This window comes from Tubulanus polymorphus, chromosome 4 (assembly GCF_964204645.1).
Source record: "Tubulanus polymorphus chromosome 4, tnTubPoly1.2, whole genome shotgun sequence".
NCBI classification, from domain to species: domain Eukaryota; kingdom Metazoa; phylum Nemertea; class Palaeonemertea; order Tubulaniformes; family Tubulanidae; genus Tubulanus; species Tubulanus polymorphus.
This window is the reverse complement of record NC_134028.1, coordinates 26,502,577-26,522,680: the sequence shown is the minus strand read 5'-3', so window position 1 is coordinate 26,522,680 and position 20,104 is coordinate 26,502,577. Positions and strand designations below refer to the sequence as shown.

General features: G+C 39.3%; 3 protein-coding genes across 4 annotated transcripts; all 3 read right to left on the bottom strand.

Moving 5' to 3' along the window:
• Window positions 1-421: 421 nt before the first annotated feature.
• LOC141904694 (multidrug resistance-associated protein 1-like) lies at window positions 422-16,440 on the bottom strand. Of its 2 annotated transcripts, none has more exons than XM_074793325.1 (26): window positions 16,395-16,440; window positions 15,669-15,848; window positions 15,227-15,352; window positions 14,867-15,004; window positions 14,651-14,773; window positions 13,260-13,459; window positions 12,726-12,950; window positions 12,283-12,460; window positions 11,518-11,838; window positions 11,175-11,312; window positions 10,765-10,993; window positions 10,541-10,607; window positions 10,279-10,405; window positions 9,744-9,920; window positions 9,220-9,577; window positions 8,465-8,763; window positions 7,777-7,993; window positions 6,952-7,262; window positions 4,600-4,799; window positions 4,054-4,180; window positions 3,784-3,885; window positions 3,395-3,541; window positions 2,943-3,101; window positions 2,365-2,531; window positions 1,927-2,121; window positions 422-1,621 (listed from the first exon to the last, which is right to left on the bottom strand). In XM_074793325.1, the coding sequence occupies exons 1-26, from the start codon at window positions 16,428-16,430 to the stop codon at window positions 1,507-1,509; spliced, it is 4,662 nt and encodes a 1,553-aa protein (XP_074649426.1). In that variant the 5' UTR covers window positions 16,431-16,440; the 3' UTR covers window positions 422-1,506. The 2 variants fall into 2 exon arrangements, with proteins under 2 accessions (XP_074649426.1, XP_074649425.1); XM_074793324.1 differs by lacking the exon at window positions 6,952-7,262 and adding an exon at window positions 5,719-6,029.
• Window positions 16,441-16,810: 370 nt separating this feature from the next.
• Window positions 16,811-17,532, bottom strand: LOC141903943 (gem-associated protein 6-like). Its single transcript, XM_074792346.1, has one exon. The coding sequence runs from the start codon at window positions 17,530-17,532 to the stop codon at window positions 16,978-16,980; it is 555 nt and encodes a 184-aa protein (XP_074648447.1). The 3' UTR covers window positions 16,811-16,977.
• An 88-nt stretch (window positions 17,533-17,620) lies between these two features.
• Window positions 17,621-18,202, bottom strand: LOC141903944 (mediator of RNA polymerase II transcription subunit 9-like). Its single transcript, XM_074792347.1, has 2 exons — window positions 18,052-18,202; window positions 17,621-17,840 (listed from the first exon to the last, which is right to left on the bottom strand). The coding sequence occupies exons 1-2, from the start codon at window positions 18,102-18,104 to the stop codon at window positions 17,621-17,623; spliced, it is 273 nt and encodes a 90-aa protein (XP_074648448.1). The 5' UTR covers window positions 18,105-18,202.
• Between the last annotated feature and the right edge of the window lie 1,902 nt (window positions 18,203-20,104).

The window sequence follows — 20,104 nt, the reverse complement described above, 5'->3', positions numbered from 1 at the left end:
GCATACACGTATATTGGCAGTTTTTGTCTTAGTGAACCATGTTACCACAATTCATGCTCCAGCGAAAGAGCTTCGAGCCCAAAGAATTTATGTAGTGATTAGATGCCAGAATTGTAGCGCCATGTTTGTAACGAATCCGATTCTATAGTCTATAAACCATCTTAGTTTTATAGCCAATCATGTGTGATCTACGAACAATCTCACTGCTCATAGGTGTGACAGAGACACGACCTGCGATCTAACAAACTTTCCGCTGCTGCACTCGAGGTTGATTCGTCCACAAAATGAATCGCGTCATTTAATCATCGCCATGAGACACTTGAACCAGTTCTAATACTGACCTCGAATTCCACAGAACCTCATTAAAAACAACCAAATCATTGAATGTCAAATATTTATTGCAGAAATAATTACAAACCTGACATTTTTTTCATGGACGATTTACTTATTTACAATAATTCTAACAATCAATGTTTCTCACAAGAGTCTAGATATAAAATGACTCCGATTTCAAAATCGACCAAATAATTCAACTTAATACGAGTTAGTGTTCTTAAGTACAGTAAGATCTAAGTAATAGAGATGAATTACTAGACTGAACCTGAACCAATTAGATACCTACAGAGTTGAGAATGAAAACTTACACAAAGACCAAATTACTACAATAGTGAGAAGAGAAAATAAAAAGAATCTAGTTTAGTATTCGAATCAAACCTTAAGGTCCATTTTGATTGTTTCATAAATATCTCAAATAATTGTGAGTCAAATTACAAATATATAAATCATGTCATTATGATGCTCACCTGTACAATATATAAAACTGAGTCTTATAATTTATCTAAGTTACTTGTAAGTAAACCCAGGGGCAGATCTAGAGGGCCTAGGCGGCCCAGGCCCGTCGGCCTCTAATATTTGCAAAGATAATATTCTCATAACCTGGTCTAAGAAAGTTACACATACAGTTGGTAAACTATTGCCGGTCATTTTGTTCTGGAGTCACTCTGGAGCTCAGAAAATGATCCATTTTTTTAAATTTTCATTTGGGCCCCTACAAACCCCCTTAATGACTTATAGTGTCTACAACGCTCGCGTATATGAACCAAATACGTGTAGGTCTGTAATTCTTTCTACTTTCTCCCCAAGTCAAGTTTACTGAAAACTAGTTAAGTGGTATTAAGCATTAATACCAGTTTTACTAAGTTATAACTGAGATCAGATACAGCACATTCGAGACCAGATTTACTGGCTATCATTCCATTATGCAACTTAATAAAACAATCATTACATCATCAAATCTAATATTGATTTGTTTACACCATTAGTTAAATCATTGACTAGGCCATTATATAAAGCACAATTATAAACTAGTCCATTTTAGTCATTGACATCGATTGTATGATTAGTTAACGGGTGACTAGGTAGTCAGTTAGTGTTCTGGTGGCTTTAAAACGATATGATGATACACGTTAATCCTCTGGGTTAATCCAATAATCTGCTAAGCCATTATTAATCAGCTAATCCAGCGTCTTTAGCCATGCTGTAGAAACTGGTATTTTTATCTTGTAATAATATCTGAGGTGAATCGAATTCTTTCACTTTTCCGCCATCTAAAACCATTATCCTGAAAATCACGATAAACAAAAAAAAATCAGTTAATTTTACACCGTTCTAAGCAGAACTTGAATTCATCTCCATTTATCCAATAAAAACATACTCTAATTTACTTTACATCTATTCATCTTTAATGAATCGCAATAACATATCCAAATTCTGTCAAATTCCCCCAAGTTTTCAAAGATTTTTTTCGAGGTTTATCTGATTCCCGAAGTTTTCCAGGTCAGTTGCGTTTGATCCCCTCCTCCCTCACGGATGTGTTCACGCTAAATGAACGGTCCCTAATTCAGATTATACAGAGATGAATCGTACCTGGTGTAATCCATGACTGTGTTCAGTCTATGAGCTATAGTAATAATAGTGGAATCGGCGAATTGCGTACGAATCGTCGACTGAATCAAATCATCCGTTTCTAAATCGACAGCCGCAGTCGCTTCGTCTAATAATAGAATCTTTGTTTTACGTAGTAACGCGCGACCTAAACATATCAACTGCCTCTGACCAACGCTGTCAAATAGAATACATACGTTTCATTGAAACAACTTAAAACCTAAACCAAGACATCCAGGCCAGGTTTCATAGACTAGAGCCTAACTCAAATGTAATTAGTCTCCGGGTTAAAGTTAATGCCAGTCTATAAATCCAGGGTTTAATGACGCTTTGATTAAGATGAAGGTTCTGATGAAGAGGAAGGTTCTGATGAAGAGGAAGGTTACGATGAAGAGGGTAGTTCTGATTGGTTTTTATTACCTGAGATTTTCGCCGCCCTCAGCGACATCATGCTGTAATCCTTCTGCTAATGATTTAATGAATGCCCTCAGATGACAATATTCCAAAGCCGTCCACAGTTCGTCGTCTGTATATTTATCAAACGGGTCTAAATTTGATCGTAATGTGCCCGAAAATAAAACTGGATCCTAAAAAAATATGAAATTAATGGCTCTCTTAGTAATTCTAGTATAGATAGGGATAGATTCAACACGGTTCATAAACTTCCAGCCATCACAAAATCAACTGAAAAACCAGCTGAATCTATTAACCCTTCAATAGCAAACAGGCCTTCAAACCTCATTTTGCCTCAATGACAGCAGCTAAGCTCCTCCGGCTAGTTGCGATGTCAAACCTAGACCAGTTGAAGACCATCTTAGTTCTATAATCAATCTAACAACTTAAGATTAAGTCTTAGCAAAGTTGTGACTGAAGTGTAACAGTGGTCTTAAATCATAAAAGACTGGTATTAAGGTTTGTATATTAGCTATGGAATCAAGATGGTCAACTGGCCCCTTGTTTGGGGTCATGTTTGGGGTGGGGTAGAGAGAGAGTAATACCTGAGGTATGATTGTTATTTTACTCCTCAAATCGTGTAAACCGATCTTTGAGATATCGATTCCATCGATGATTAAACTTCCTTCTGCCGCTTCTAGAATGCGGAATAATCCGAGAGTGAGAGAAGATTTACCGGCGCCCGTTCTACCGACTAATCCAACCTGAAAATACAATTCAATCGAAATTTACAATGAGGGAAGTATTTCATAACAGAAGGAAGAGTTCGATGAGAAGAGTCATGATGTTGAAGGTGCAGTGACACAGTGGTTTAACTCATCAGTCACTGGTCTCTCATCAATCCACAATATGGCAGAGTTTCATGGTTGAAAGTTTTGGCATCACTCAGCAGGTTGAGGGGAAATAGAAACCTCAGACCTGCTAACAATACCTGAGTGGCACTGAGGGTAAACCTGAATGGCGCGCAGTGGGTCGAGGGATGAAAAATAAATCTGACCTTTTCTCCAGGTTGTATGTGGCATGTGATTCCTTTAATCACCAGATCTAATCCTTCGCGGTAACGCAATGAAAACTGATCCAAGTCAACTTTACCCGAATGCGGCCAATCTTTAGGGGGTCGGTTGTCTTCGTTTACCCACTCGGCCTAGATTCATAAGAAATACATAAAAATTAACACAGAATAAGTTGGCTTAGTAGATTCTAGATTAACAAGCAATACTCATATTAAGATTGCGACTGCCAGCGACGGGTTGAGTTGCACATGTTCTACTTTCTGCGACGTGACGTGACCGTCTCAACCGACCTACGCGCTCTTGCGACTGGGAGCAACTAGTCGACTTCAATAACTCAAGCACGAGATTTCAAGATTGATATCTAATGGTTTACCTCGATGGGAATCTCGCTGTATTCTTTAACACGTTCTACAGATACGATATTAGTCTCTAATTCACTGGTCATTCGCACCATCCAGTTTAATGTTTGAGTTACCTATAAATACATACATCCTTCTAAAATCATCAATCACAACTTATTGCAATCATACTTATCAACCATGTACAAAGTCTAAGGATGAAATTCATTGATCAAGATTTGATTAGAAAACAGTAATTAAAAGACAATAGCAGAGTTCGTTAGACAATAGACAATAAAACCTACATTCATGGCGTAAGTGATTGATAATCCTACTGTTCCCGGACTGACAGTATCCCGCGCAACGACGGCAAACAGCGCCGAGAAAAATATGATACAATTTCCAACGAACTCGAGACGAATCGCCAACCACCTGAAAATATAAACAATTATAATGATAAATGTTATTTCTATAACACATACAGGTATCATAATTTTTGTCGTTATATTTGCTCAGAAGACAGCGGAAGAGATTGATTAAGTTCTTGAGGTAGACAGGGTGATACCGAGATACTGCTCTTATTAGTGAAAATTTACCAGGGCCAACCGTTCACACTAGTCACAAATGGGTTTGTGCCTGTTTGACATGGGACCACACCTGAGCTAATTATAAGCATGCATCAAATTATTCCTTGTGGTTCTGTGATTGTATTTTAGTAACATCAAATACTGTATGATTTATATATAAACATCGTGCTCTGTATAATTCAGACATTTTTGTGAAGGAATCAAGGAGTTGTCAGGGACCGTGTCGTCAGAGATGATTTAGAATGTCGAGGTTCACATATTTACCTGTTTGATACGACGTTCGGATAATAACAGATGTGATTGTCGTCGACGCGTTGCTGCGACTCGCGGATAAAACGATCTTCTTGTTTGAACGCTCGGATCGTCGACGAACCGGACAGAGTTTCGCCGAAGTGCGAGAATATCGGTGATCGACTGATCGATTCTAATCTCTTCAACTGTCGAGATGTGCACACGTAAAAACGCTGAAATTAAGAGCGAACTGATTCACAGACGGTCACAGAAACCGGACGACTTGTAACAATAATATCTAGTATTAATATCTCTTTTTGATTAATCAATGAAGATCACTCATGAATTATCAGTGATCAGTGAGGTTAAATAGATTTGTTTGTAATTCTATATTTGAAATCAATTCATAGACATTTTGTTAGCATCATTTCATGAAGGTTAAATGTATTTTAGCGATAATAAGTTGTTCACAAGTGAATGAATCTAGCATCGTCGAAATCAAAGCAGATTTTCTATTTCATCGATTTCTTGTATTCGAATAGATATCAATGATTTGAGTTTAATCAACAATGGATGAGATTTCGAGGAAAAGCTAAATTAATGTTCTAACTCTTCTTCTTACCAAATGAACCTGATTAAAACTGTAAACAGAATATGAGACAGAATATGAAACCTACACTAAAACTAAAGCTGATACTAAAACATTGAAGAGAGTGAAATTAAAATCCCAAAATTGGTGAAATATCTCATTTACTCGCTAACAGTTTCAGGCCCATCATAAGAATGAAAACCAATGACGACATTTCGTAGAAACAATCCCGAAATTGTTAGAAATAAACGGTATATTTCATCAATTATAGGATTTCAATTTCATCTACAAACTGAGCAAAACATGAACATAGTCCACAATATTGACTGACGATTAACATCTGAAATTTTGTAACCCAGACATTTCGGATGGAATGCTTCTACCGATCTTCAGAGATTTATTTACATGGTATGATTTCAAATAATTCTCTGGAGATGTGTAGAAACATTGTGAAACATCAGTGTTAAACATTTTTAGGTACTGATACGTCAATATTGTGGAGTCTAAATTGATTTTGGCCAAAACACATTTGTGTCTACCCTCATTGAACGGTTATTTCTTACCTGGACGAAAAAGAATAGTATACTCAACGGTACGATCATACTGAGGAATAGAGGGGTGCTTATACTGATGACGATGATCGTACCAGCAACGGAGCAGGCGCAACGCAACCAAGCGTCCAACTTCTCCCGTAAAGTGACGTCGATCGTGTCGATGTCCTTCGAGAACCGATTAACGATACGACCGAGCGGCGTCGTGTCGAAAAACACCATCGGCGCTCGCAGTATACGCTGCAGCAGACGCACGTGCAGACGACCGGCTGCTTTTAACGCGGCCAGAGAGAGCGCCAGACTACCAATCATTACGAACAATCCTGCGTGTTAGAGAGAAAATAGATGATATTAAACCCACACACAGACACGGTTAGCCACATGGAGACCACGGTTACCGTCGTAGACTGCGCTTGCCAGGGGGAGTTGCCGTGGAATTCACTTCAGAGAAGATCTATACACGAGGCAAACGCAGTCTACTGTAGTTAGAACTATGAATGTCAGAGTGATGTTAAATATGACAACCCGGTTGCACAGTTCAGAGTTAAAGATTGCCAGCAGTTCACGTTAATATCATTTAGTTAACTTTATAGAATGAAATCTTAACCAAGACCAGCGGAAAGGGATACAGAACTGTGGAACCGGCCTCTGAAATTGAAATTTAAGTTTCACAAAAGTTTTATAGCAGAAATTCACACAGTTGATGGTCGTCACTCTCCATGGCAGCATACGGCAGACAATAATGAGCTGGGGGTAATACTATGTATAAAAACATCCCACATTCTGCAGTCATCGGATCCGTTACTAATTATCAGTTAGAAGATACAGATATTCATAAATAAAAGCAAGCAGTAATTGATTGATTCATTCACTTGTGAATAACTTGATTTAGATTCAAAGTGGTTGCAATTGATTCGTTGATTTCCACCATTGTTTTACCGAGAATAAAGCCAAGCTCAGGTCGACTTACAACCTGACTAGATCGTCGTAACAACAGCAACACGTGACCGCTGATTCATTTGTCTCGCAATCTTAAGAGCGCACCGGTCAACTACGACTCAATCATCGCTGAGTCTTAACCGTTTGTTGACTCGTCATTTTGAACGCTTGAAGTCATGTGACGCAATACTCGTCGCGGTCGTAAATACACTCGCGTCAAGAAGGTTGAAACTAGAGACAGCTTACTGTCCGACGATCTGATCAGATCTTAGTCGACCCGAGTTAGGCTTTAAAGGACAACAATACCTGAATAAAATAATAAACTATAGCGACCAATGGAAGAATACTGAGAATATGCGGGGTTGTCGTGGAGACGATCGCGACCGTGCCGATCGCCGATAATACGACGTTAATCATCGAACGTACGGTAAACGGCATCGCGAGATCAATTTCGACGATGTCGTCGGTAAAACGATTCAATACACGACCGATCGTCGTTCGATAGTAAAACCGCATCGGCGCTCGAACTACGCGATCGAGTAGAGCGCGGTGTAACCGACGAGACGCCCGAATTCCACCGACTGCCATCGAGAATGACGACATCATCTCCAATATTCCTACAATTCATACATTATACATATTCATATTAACAGATAATACAATCGTAACGTGCCTAAGATTTGACTAGGGTTTAATAGGTGGCAATTCTCGATCCATTTACTACAAATCCCCCTGAAATACCCCTGAAATACCCCTGTTTTCACTGATTTTTCCATATGATTTCACAAAATTCCCTGAGTGAATTTTCATTGAATCACGTATTGATAAAGAAACTGTAGGCGATAGCATTATTGGAATTTCTTGAGTTTTCCACGTTTTTTGAAAGATTCCCTGATTTTTTCGAGATTTTTCTGATTCCCTGAATTCCAAGTTTTCCATGTCAGTAGCGCTTCCCTTGTTCAGACATTGGTTATAAACTAAACCTAGCAGAAGATTGTCAAGAGTCAAAATTAGTTCATTTGAGATGTTTTTAGCCAAGAGCCAAATTTCGACCGGGAACTGTTGAATCGGGTATCGGAGACTACCAAGTAAATTGCTCGTCTCAAAATACTTCGATAAAATTAACATTACCCTGTATGAATCCGAATGACGCGTAAACGCCTAATCTCATATCACGTCGAGCCGTCGTCATGTTGCCTTCGTTTAGTGTTACCTCATCGCTCCAATCGCTGAGCCAGATATTCTGACTAACGGTCGACACGTAAACGAGAGCGAAAACAATCACTATCAATATCGACATCGGTATTCCAATAGCTTTAATATACGTCAGAAATACTGATAACTTCACCTGGAAATAACCACACAAAAACATCGTAAGAATTTATCCTTGACATTTATCCTAATGGCAAAAGTAACTCACTATGAACCCTGCTGGATAAGGAACCACTATGAACCCTGCTGGATAAGGAACCACTATGAACCCTGCTGGATAAGGAACCACTATGAACCCTGCTGGATAAGGAACCACTATGAACCCTGCTGGATAAGGAACCTATGATGTTAATGTGGCAATCAAGGATTACACTTATGGCAAGCTGGAATCTGCTAGGTTCGCCAGTTGTTACTTGATCTATCCCGATACATATATGTTGTATACATGTATATATTTGGTGGGTCATGTGATAATGTATTGATTTGGGAGTCTAAAAATTCAGTTCAAAATTCATCGATAATGAACTGACTTTGAATACATAAGACTCGTGAGTGATGATCACGCCATCTGTTGGGATAGTTGTAGTTTAATCAGATAAATACTCACGGTTCCAGTTTCTGCCGATTCAGTTTGAATCAATTGATCCTTCTCTCCTCCTCCTTCTCGTTTCTTCGCGTCTGCCGTGGAATTCTCGGCGTCACTCGTGTGGCTCGTGTAGCGTTTCAACGCCGGTGATTTCGGCGGCAGAGATTCATGAGATTTCAGATGATGCAAAGAGTCGTGAGATTTTCTCAGACTGTCGTGCGATAAATACGTTTGCGAGTTAAGTTTCGCGGCGGATCCGCAGTGGATCGGGCCGAACATCGGCGTTATATGATGTATTATATCCTCACGTAACGATTTCACTGCAAAAATCACAAAATCAGAAAAAAATTCTAGAATTTCGTATCAATCGAAACCGAAGTGAATGAAAATGATGGATACGAATGTAAATGATTTGTAAGGCCTGGTTTCATAGACAGGGTATCATCATTAGCCCTACGGGGGTTAATCCTAAACATGGGTGACAACCATTATTCCTATACAACACAGATCGACCTAGGGGCATCATACATTTCAAACTGTTTGCACATTTTCTCCCAGTACGTTCAAACAGCTTAAAGCTGATGGATGAAACTCTCCATATCAATTCCAACGCCTATCTCCCTCCTAATGAAAAAATATCAGTTGTGTATATCCAGTGGCTACAATGCGTCATCAAGAGAGCTAACAGAAAGTTACTCTCAGAACCATTCTATAAGGATCCTTAAAATCTAATCAAATCAAATAAATAGAAGGGATCTGAAGAAAAAAACACCAACCATCATCGTCTAGTTCCGATTCGACTTCTTCATCTTCCTCGAGATAGTTCCGTAGAAACTCAGCGAAAGGTCCGGCGTGATCTAATAACTGAGCGTATGATCCTGTTTCAGAGACTCGTCCGCCCTGTAGTACGACTATATGATCAACGTGCTTTAGATAGTTAATACCGTGAGTGACGAGAACGCGTGTTTTATCAGACAACATTCCGCACGGTCCGATCACATTCTCGAAGATGTGTTTACCGACGTGTGCGTCTACGGCGCTCAGCGGGTCGTCTAGCAGGTAGATATCGCAATTACTGTAAACAGCACGAGCGAGCGCGACTCGCTGCTTCTGACCTCCGCTTAGATTAATACCCTGAAAAATAATCAACATCTCGACTAATTAAGCCTATTGGAATCGTTTTGTAATCTGGATTCAGTTTCCTGAAAAAAGTTGAAGCTTAAGCCCACCACACACGGCATAATATACATTTAACAGAGTTGTATAGATAGTCATTCAGGAAAAGCAAACAGACACAAACCTTTTCCCCTATTTCTGTTTCATCACTAGAAGTCAGCTGTTCGAGATCTGGTTTTAACTGACACGCGTTTATCACCTTCCAGTACGTGTCCTCTTCTAAACTTTCATTAAATAGAACATTTTCACGTAGTGTAGCGTTCTGTATCCACGCCTGTTGTGACACGTAACCAATCGAACCCTTGGAATACATCCAAAATAGAAGTGCAGTAGACGTTTCTGCTGCAGATCTCACAGGCAGTAAGTGAATTCTAGTTAGAGCAACTATAGGTCGTTATTACATAAATTGGAGTAGGGAGGGATATGATTAATATTTTGTCCCAAGGGTTAGACGTAATCAGAGGCAATCGGATCCAAGGCAATCAGGGTCAGGGGTATGCCACTTTCGGAGATAATCAGCCCTATGGCAAACACGTGGTCCAATAAACAAAACCCCCAATAAATTGACACCTAAATTAGGTTAATTTTCCGTTTAGTCCAAATAATACCTCATGATATTTTAGAAAAACCAATTTTTCATTCTATTTTTCTTTGCTTACATTTATGGTAACAGTTCCGCTGACTTTTTCCATTTCACCAAGAATCGCTGAAACTAAAGATGATTTTCCGGCTCCGACACTTCCAACAACCGCTACTAACGAACCTGGCTTTATATCCAAATTAATTCTACAATATACAAGTATTAACTCTTTACAGATATACTGTAGTGAACTACGAGATTCACACTGGAGTCAGAGGTGAACTGTATTTCTATCATTGAGACATTTTCAATTTTTTTGAATCGATGAAATCTATTTTTACCCGTCAAGCGTTAAAGATTCAGTTTTATCCCAAGCAAATTTTCCATCGTTTATTTTCACAGCAACATCTGAAATAAACCATCGGAAATCAATTCATAGATGCATCCTTGTGATTAGTTCCCAGGGCCTGGTACTACAGTTGTGAGTGTAAGTCAACTCAAGACTCCTGGTCAGTGGCCACCCTCTAAGAGGTCTGGTTCCTGAATCTAAGTGTGAATTTCTAACCTGTTTCTTTGGAATAGACGACCGAATTCTCGAGGTCATCGCGTTGTAAAAATTCTGACAATCGTTGAAGCGAAACGTTCGCCTGTACGATGGCGGATATCACCATCGGCAACGCAAACAACGGGAATCGCATAATATTGAACAACGCGAGTGAAACGAATGCGGTCTGAGCGTCGAGTTGATTACTGGCAGACGACAGAATGAATACAGCAAACGACACCAAACAAACCTGAAAATAATCAACAGATTCATCAATAACATTTCATCATTTCCAAATTCTGGATCATCAGTTCTCGGTGGATCCAGTTCCACAGTTCTCACTGGATCCAGTTCCACAGTTCTCGGTGGAGCCTTAGGAAAAGTTTGGTAAATTCTGTGCTGAATGGCGATTACGATAAGGCTGTACTTACGATGAAAGGCGTGCAGTTCCAAGCAAATGAAATCGCCGCATTCAAATACGCGTTTTTCTTCAAGATCGACAGTTCTTTATTACGGATTCCCAGAATTCGACACATGAACGACTCTTCCCAAGCGTACAACTTCAAAACCTGAATCATAAACACTACAACAGTTACAGTACTGATTTAAGGGTAGTCTACGTCTAAAGTATCTAATTGTCTATTTCTCAAAACTGAAGGAGTTTCAGACATTTTACTCAAAAATTAAAGAAGTTTCAAGCAATAAAAGCATCTTAAGTTTCAAAGGAGTTTTTAAGCATTTGAGGAGGTTGTAGGGAGGCAGTCTGTGATTTACCTTGATTCCATTGAGGACTTCGTTCATCAATTTGATGCGTTCGTCTTTCTCTTTCATTTGAGCGATCTGAAACTTGCGCGTGAAATGAGCGAGAACGGCGTTGATCGGTAACATGAGTATCATGACGCCGAGTCCAGCTAGTACCGCCGGTCCAAGCGTATACCACAGAAAATACATCGATACCGTTATCTGAAACGGCGCCGACCAAATCATATTCAAGTACATCGTCAACTCGAGAAATCTCTGCGCATCGACTGACATCAGGTTCACGACTTCTCCCGTCGTCGATTTACGCTTCGAAGCGCTGGATAATCTTAATGACTGCAATATAAAACAGAGGGTTAAACATCAACAGAGGGTAGCAGCCCAGTCGCGACTTCAGTTCAATGGTCTTCATAAATCATAGTAAAGACTGGGTTAAGACTGGTCTTACGTTGATTGCTAGATTGGCTATAAAACTAAAATGAGCTTAGACTGGTTTCAAGTTGTTAGATTAGAACCAAGCTATAGAATTAAATTAGCTCAGCCTGGCTTTAACTGGTTATTGTAGGACCAAAAAGAACCATTTTTCTGAAGGTACTTTAAGTCAAAAAGGCCAAATTTTACGAAAAAAGAAGTCTGCCGAGGATAAAATAAAGGCACAATTTTGTCAAAAAATCTGTGAATGGGATGTCCATCTGCCAGAATTCCCTCGTCTAGTTAGTAAGGAGAGAGACGAGTGTTAATGGAGTGAAATGTAACGTTTCGATGTTCACCGTTACGCACCTTTTTATAGACGGCAGCAACGAGTGAAGATCTAACTCTCATTCCGGTCACCATACAACGATGAAAATACAGCTGTAAAATAAACGACTGAAACAACGCGACGATGAACAACAGACCGGCGTACAGAAAACCACGCCATCTAGGCTGAGACTTATCCACCGTAAAATCAATCAAATATCTGAAACGACACAATAATCAATATAACTATAACGTCTGCTGTGAAATAATAAGTGAACTCATCAATAAGTTTCGTATAGCACGTATCGGTCACAAACCATGAGACATCTTTATAAATAAGACCCAATCAAAAATAAATAGTTTTATTCTGTTTAAGTTATTTTGATTTTTTTCACCGGGGGCCCCCTGCACACCACAATGCAACAATGCTTGCAGGTTAAGAGTTAAATCAACTATAGATGAGGTGGTTCCGGTTAATAAATTACCTGAGAATCAGTGGATTGAGGAACACGAGGATATCGTGTATCAGTTTCAGACACGAAGATGCAGCGAAATAAACGCCGAATGATCTGATTAAAGATCGATATAAAGACGGTTCGTACGACTTCTGTTTCCCTTTAAACGCCACTTCGTGCTCTTCAGTTCCTAACATCGGTTTTAAATGAATTCCGTCTTTGTCGTTCACGTCGTTTTTCTTTTCTTTTTCAGCGCTGAAATAAACAAATTTACAGATGAGAGTCGCAGAATCATCCAGAACACAGTGATCTAATAGGTCGAGAAGATACACAATATCTGTAGTGGGATTGTTAAAACATTTCAAATTAGCTCCAGCACTTTCAGGTATTAATAAGTCAGCACTGAAAGGGCTAAACAATCACTACGACAACAGCTATGATACCTGTTGGGCAATTGCTCCGATATATTACTGAAAAATAATCAGTCAAGACTTTTCAAATACATTTAAATCAACGTTACCTTCAGGAAAATAATCATCTAATAATTTCATTTTTTCAACGTACCTTTTATTGCGAGCTTTCTGCAATTCGAGAAGCCACTGTTTTTCCAGTATAGGTGATACTTGCGAGCATTGATCGTTGTGATTTAACTTCCACAGATCATCGGTGACCAGTGCTCGTTTATATCCCTGTATAACCATACCAGTGAACCACCAGAACGAGATCCTCGATAGAAACGGAGCATTCTCTTCAGGACACTGGTCCTAAAAATATATACCGTTTTATTAGACTTTTAAGACTATGAGATTTTTTCAACTTTTTTTCGATTTATTCCCGATGAAATAGATAATACGTTATGATATTTTCAGGGGTTCTTAGAGATATAAGGGAATTAAAAAATCTGTGACTTTTCCCTTATTTTCCAGAAAAAGTACCGGTAAGAAAGTTCCCTCTGATTTTCCCAGGAGGGAAAAATAAATCCGGAATTCCCTGATTTCCCTATATCTGTAAGAAACCTGTATTTTCATGTTCTGAACAAACTTGGTCAAAATTGGGGTTAAGAGTAAATCAATACACGGCAGACACGCTTGTCATTTTTCAAGTATCATTGACATTTTCTATCAATTTATTGTGTAATCATAAATATGTGTACCGTATATAGTGCAAATATCAAAGGTCACAAAATGCCATTGACACAAATGTTAATTATATCAAAACCATTGCTACCGAATATGTGGAAAACTTCTTACGGCACTTTGGCTGGAAAAAACCATTGATAACTCACGAAGTACCTGGATTCAATTACACATTTCTGGGTTAAATTCAACTCGAGATAAAACACAATAGAAATGAACAACCGTAAAATCCAAGCAGGGTGAAAGAATTCATCTCCAGCTGGGTAGGAAAAATTCACAATGACTCTTTCAAACCCTTTCAGTACACACAGATGTGTTCTTAGTGCAATCCGTAGATTTATGGATTTTTTCAGACAAGGGATCTTTTAACTTAGGCAAGGGATCTCTTATCTTTTATTGTTCAATTATTGGCACGGATAATGACATTTTGAACATTCACTAGCATGACAGGAGACATGATATTTTCCACACAGTTTGTTTAATGATACAATACAAGACGTAGGCTTGAACGGTTCTCAGGCTCAGATTCAAACTCCGAAATTACCAGGCGGACAGACAGACAGACAGACAGACAGACAGACAGACAGAGATAAATGTGAAAATGTTAAATCAGTCAATTTTGTCACTGAGTTAACTCTTTCAAGTCATAAATAACTTAAACAAGAACTATGGGACTGGGTCCTGACAGATTTTAGACAAAATCCTCGAACTCTTAGGAGGAAAATATGAGGACTGATGAATTAATTGTGGGATTTTTTGAATCATAAGCACAATTCACGTTGGAATCAGGCAAAGTTACCGAAAAGAGCTGTATTTTACCTTGTCATCGTGTAAGAATCCATCAGCATGTTTATCCATTATACACGACAAAACTAACTGAACCAAAACAGCCACGAAATGCAACATAAACGTCACAAACGCAAAAATATCAGAGACCTTTCCCTGCAAGAAAACATCGAAATCATTATCTAAACAAATCCTCTCGAAGTTCAGTGATGGGAAAATCGGTGGGAATTTTTTCTTGCACTCGCTGACCTCTAGTACGGCGTGTCGAATCTTCGAACGCAAGACAACAATATCACAGATAACCAATAGCAACCAGAATATAAACAATACACCAGATGATCGTACGCCTTTAATGCGGCCATACTGAACACACAGTAAACAAAAACCCTGCAAAATAAATCAAAATAGATTGATAGATTGATTAGGGTCGGATCCAGCAGAGTAGAGAGGTCCTGGCTCAGAAAATCTTAAAAATCATATCTGTAGCACTATCTGTTAATTCCAAAGTTAACTATTTTCAATAATTCTAACACAAGAGATTTTACTAGAAATTGTTTCCTATTAGTTTGAGAGCAGGCATACAATCGACTGATTGAAAACTACACTTACAAATGCAACGAGCAAACAAGAGGATTGCAGAAAGTCAGCTGCGTCCACCGGTAAATCTTTGCTCTCGTGATGAACCCATCTGAATATTTCCGCTAAACAAACAGCGGCAAGAAAACAAAACAAAATCTGAAATTATAAAAATGGTGCCCAACATTTCTTATCACGAGCACCACAACGTAAAGGAGGGGTCTGGAGTCTGGGTCCAGTTTCACAAAAATGAATAATATAATCAAACGTTTGAAAGAATAGATTTAAAGTCTACCCACATTTTCAGGGGCATAGTCATGGCTTAATCCTGAGACTGGTCTAAGGCCATCTTAGTTCTATAGCCTATCTAACACTTAAGACTAGTCTTAAGATTCAAGACCACTTTTGGACTTGAAGACTTGACTATGTACCTGGCCCCAGGGGTCTTACGGAAATGTCATCAGGCAGAACTTACAGTTTTAGTGAGACTGAGCCACGAATGTGGAACTGACGCCGAGTTCTTTCTTCGCCACAGATAGAATAAATAAATAGGAGCAGCGAGACACAGGTAGGCGCACGGAATCCAGAACAGAATCGTCTTCTGAAAACATCGCGTAAAATCCGGATCCGTCGTATTCCATGATATCTGAGAATCCTGAAAAATAAACGATTCAGATCATTTAATTAGGTTCATTCTGGTTCCAGGGTAAGACTGCAGTTTTTTTAGGCCGACTTTCTCTGCAAGCTTATGCGGCGCTAAGCCTGGTCCCATAATGCCGGTTGTTGGAGACTTCCGTTAAAAGTTGCTCTATTATTTTTTCTTATCTAACTGTTACATCATTCTAGAATTTTCTATTCTAGCATCCTCACTTGCCAGAGCCAATCTGCCGGTGAAAAACAATGCATCAGATTGGCTAACTTCCGCAGGAGGCTATCAAACCCTCTGGCAAGCGAGAATGGGCCAAGTCCTGTAAGTGGAGGTGAAGCGTAATAAACTTTCATCATTTCATCATCAAGACTCACGTGCCACACACAGCCGACGTTGGCAGCAGCAGCCCTCAAAATTCCCTTGCCTTATAATTTCACTCTTAACCCACCCGTTTATTCACTGTTTTAGGGGTTTCATACATGCCACACATAAAGATATACGTTTTGAGATATCGGTGAGGTATCATCAACAAGATATCGAGGATATATTTACCCAAACAGGTGATAATCCTCCGCATAGAGGATACATATACACGACCACCATCTTTACACCTGCGCGACATCTAGCGGCACTTGTCACAACTGATACTTCCAACGTTTATCAATTCTTTATCAATTTTTGTTTGATAAATAAATCGAAGGAAAATTTCGACCTTGTAAGATCCTATAGAGCCAGTAAATCGGACTATGCTTTAGTTTCAAGATCGGATATTTTTACAGACCATAAAACACCGAAGATAAAATACCACTTATTTATACTCATTGCTGAACTACACTTACCATATTACAAATCCATTTCTGAGAGGACAATCATTCAATGAGATCCTTTCTAGCTGAAACCCTGAATCGAATCCAGAAGCAAAAAGAAAATTGTGTTTTTTTCTAAAAATTACTTTATTCAAAATCCTTTCTTTACAAAGTACATACAAAATTCAGAGACAATTTGGGGTCATTCATTTATTTTAAGGTATAGGTGCAAGGGTCGGTATAATTTGCATCCTGAAAAATTCCAATTCTACGCGTACACAATAAATGAATGATCCCATTATAAAAAGAATCACCACCCACAACTTGAATCATATCCATGAATCTGCATCTTCAGGCATATTTTTTAATAGTCCTTGTATTTTTCCGAGTATAATTTCGTTAGTACTGCGACAGTGTTCGGATGTGTAGGGCGCTTCGATGAACAACACATCCGCAACATTTATAACATCGGTATCCGACGAATCCTGCTTCACCGGCAGACGATTTTTAATCAGCCAATCCGTCACTTTATCGCGACGTTGCGAGATCTCTGCGCGCGTCAACGGAATATCGAATTTCGATTTGAACAACTGGTCTAATTTAGCGCGATATTGCTCGGCGTAAGCGTTGATAATTTCGATCGAGTTGACCGCGTGACCCATCACGATATCCATCGACGGGATTTCGCGACCGGTGTCGTCGAAACGGACGAGACAGACCGTTTCAGAGACGGGGTCTATCGTATAAACCCAGCCGACGTGCTCCGTCAACCCGGTCGTTTTTACGCTGACGAACTTATACAAATATTGCATCCAATCTTCGGGATCTTTAATAAATATCGAATGCGGTTGTATTCGATTGTTACTACTATCATCAGAAGCCATTATTAATCTTTTAATCCGACCTCACTAAATCGGGAAATGCAATAATCCTCTGTAATGTTACCTCAGTTCTAATCAATCGCGATCTCGCTTAGCCGGGAAATTCTATATTACACTTATTTTTATATTTTTGTAACAGTTCAGTTTTATTGATGAACTGTTGTTGTAATATGTGTAGTTGTTTTAATTGTTCCGTTTTATTCAAATCGATACCAGGCAGTTTTTCAACTGCTTCGCGCGATTTTTGTAGTTTCGACTTCAATTCGGCCAGTTTTGTCGGTACATCATGCGACTGTGAGTCTTTCTCGATGCTGAAAATATAATATAATATGATATTCAAGAAAGAGTATATTATGCCATCAATATTTTTCAAAATTCCTTTATTTTACTTCCGACGCAAAATTTTATAAAAATCTTTTATTTTGTTTTTGTCTTGACTGACAAGAAGTCACGATTTGCTGTTGATTTGTATTGTAATTGATGATTACTTCGCGGTTGTTAATAAAAATAATCCATATATACCTTCTTATTATGTCATAAATCAGAGGTAAAAAGTTTAAATCAATTTCTGACATGCTGAAATTTGAAGATTTTCGACTTTCACATCATTTTTAAAGAACGAAGTGACTATTCACACGGACCATATGGATAATTCCGAACGCCATTCCGAGGCTATTCGTACGGACCAGTATGGATAATTCCATAGAACTCACATTTGTTGATTCGGAGCAGCGGTTTCGAATAAAGGCCACTAAAAAATGCTTGTTTCTTATCAGTTTCATTTTCCGCGAGCGTCAAAAAAAGCTCGTCAGTAAAAAAATATAAATAAAAATGCACATCCCGCATGCAGTGAAGACATGTGTTTAAGTTTATCTTTTTTTAAAGTAAAACATTCTCGCATGCATGCTGATAACAACCTAATCACACTTTTTTGGTTAAATTTCATGGTCAGTTACTGTGGCAGGTGAGTATTTCGATAACGAAGGTCTTTCCATCCTAAGGTCGTCAACGCCTAAATTTCCGGATTTCCTCAGATAAGAAAAAAAAATATAAAAAAAATAGTCTCCCTCGTCACTTTTGGAATTTTGAATGAGAATTTTTATTTACTTTTTTTTAAAGAAGGGCCAAAATAAAAACCTGCCAAACCTCGTCACTTTTCCAAAAAAGCTGATGAGAAACACGGGTATTCTTTGCGTGGCCTAATAAAGTTATGCCATATACTATAGTATAGGCCTATGCCGGGTGTATAAGATGTGACGTCGCGTCCAGTGTTTTATCATGCGGTAATTTCGACAATTCAGAGATATTTCTATAGATCAATATCTGAATGGGACCCGTGTCTGGTTTATATGCTGGATGTATACAGAGGTGACGTCGCGTGTGTATTCGGCGTAACGTTCCACAAACTTCAGTAAACCCCCCATTCACGATAAGAGACAAACAGCGCGGCTGCCTATTGGTCAATATTGAAATACACCACCGGTCGACAGTAAGTAGAATCGCTAGGCCGGTCATTCACCTCAGCTAACTCACACTGTGAACATGCTACCGTGGATTCTCCTCCTGGCGATTTTCGCTGCGCTCCCGCTCCTGTTCCTGCTTCCTGAGGAACGACGTCTTTATGTTTTATGTGTTACTGTTCGTCTCCGTACTGTCCTGTACTGTTCCGTGTTTATTAATCCGTTCTATTTTTCAGCTCTAACCCGTTATATTTTTCAGGGCCGATTTCTCTGTCGAATTTCAACGTTTGCTGGTACAAAACTAATGTCCGAAAGCGTCAGCTCTTCTTCGCCGGTCACTTGTCAAGAACGTCAGGAAAGAGTCTGCCAGGAAATGATGTCCCTATGTGCCCTCACACAGGGAATGCAAACCAGGACGACAATGCCTCGCATCATTATCTGCCTACAGGGTGTACTGAGTGACGTCAATGACTGTCGGATCTATCGGACTGCTAGGGGTAAAAGAGTGGTATGATACTGGTCACCCTTCCGGTAGGACTGTAGTTGTGTTCCGGCAACTAGTTAACTCTAGTTCTGGCCATTGGTCGCTTTGGTTTTCCGGTTTCTGGCGTAAACCAACCGCCCATAGCCCGACCTGCCAGTAAATCACCCCATAGCCCAACCCTACCAGTAAATCACCCCATAGCCAGACCCTGCCAGTAAATCACGCCATAGCCCGACCCTGCCAGTAAACCACCCCATAGCCCGACCCTGCCAGTAAACCACCCCATAGCCCGACCCTGCCAGTAAATCACCCAATAGCCCGACCCTGCCAGTAAATCACCCAATAGCCCGACCCTACCAATTTTGAAATTTCACCCATAGGATAACCAAGTATCCGCACTGTACTTGAGACGAAACACGTTTCCTTTTGGCTTGATTTACATTGCGTTGCAATACCGCTTATCAAACTTATACCACTGATAAAACTAATTAGTCTAATTGCTTTAACTGCGACAAGGTCATTACTATAAGGTCATTACTCGAGGATCGCAACTATATCATCATGCTCAACCGGCGGTATACTCTAAAGTTGTTTTGAAAATTTTCAAGTGAAAATGTCCTGTGCTTTACTT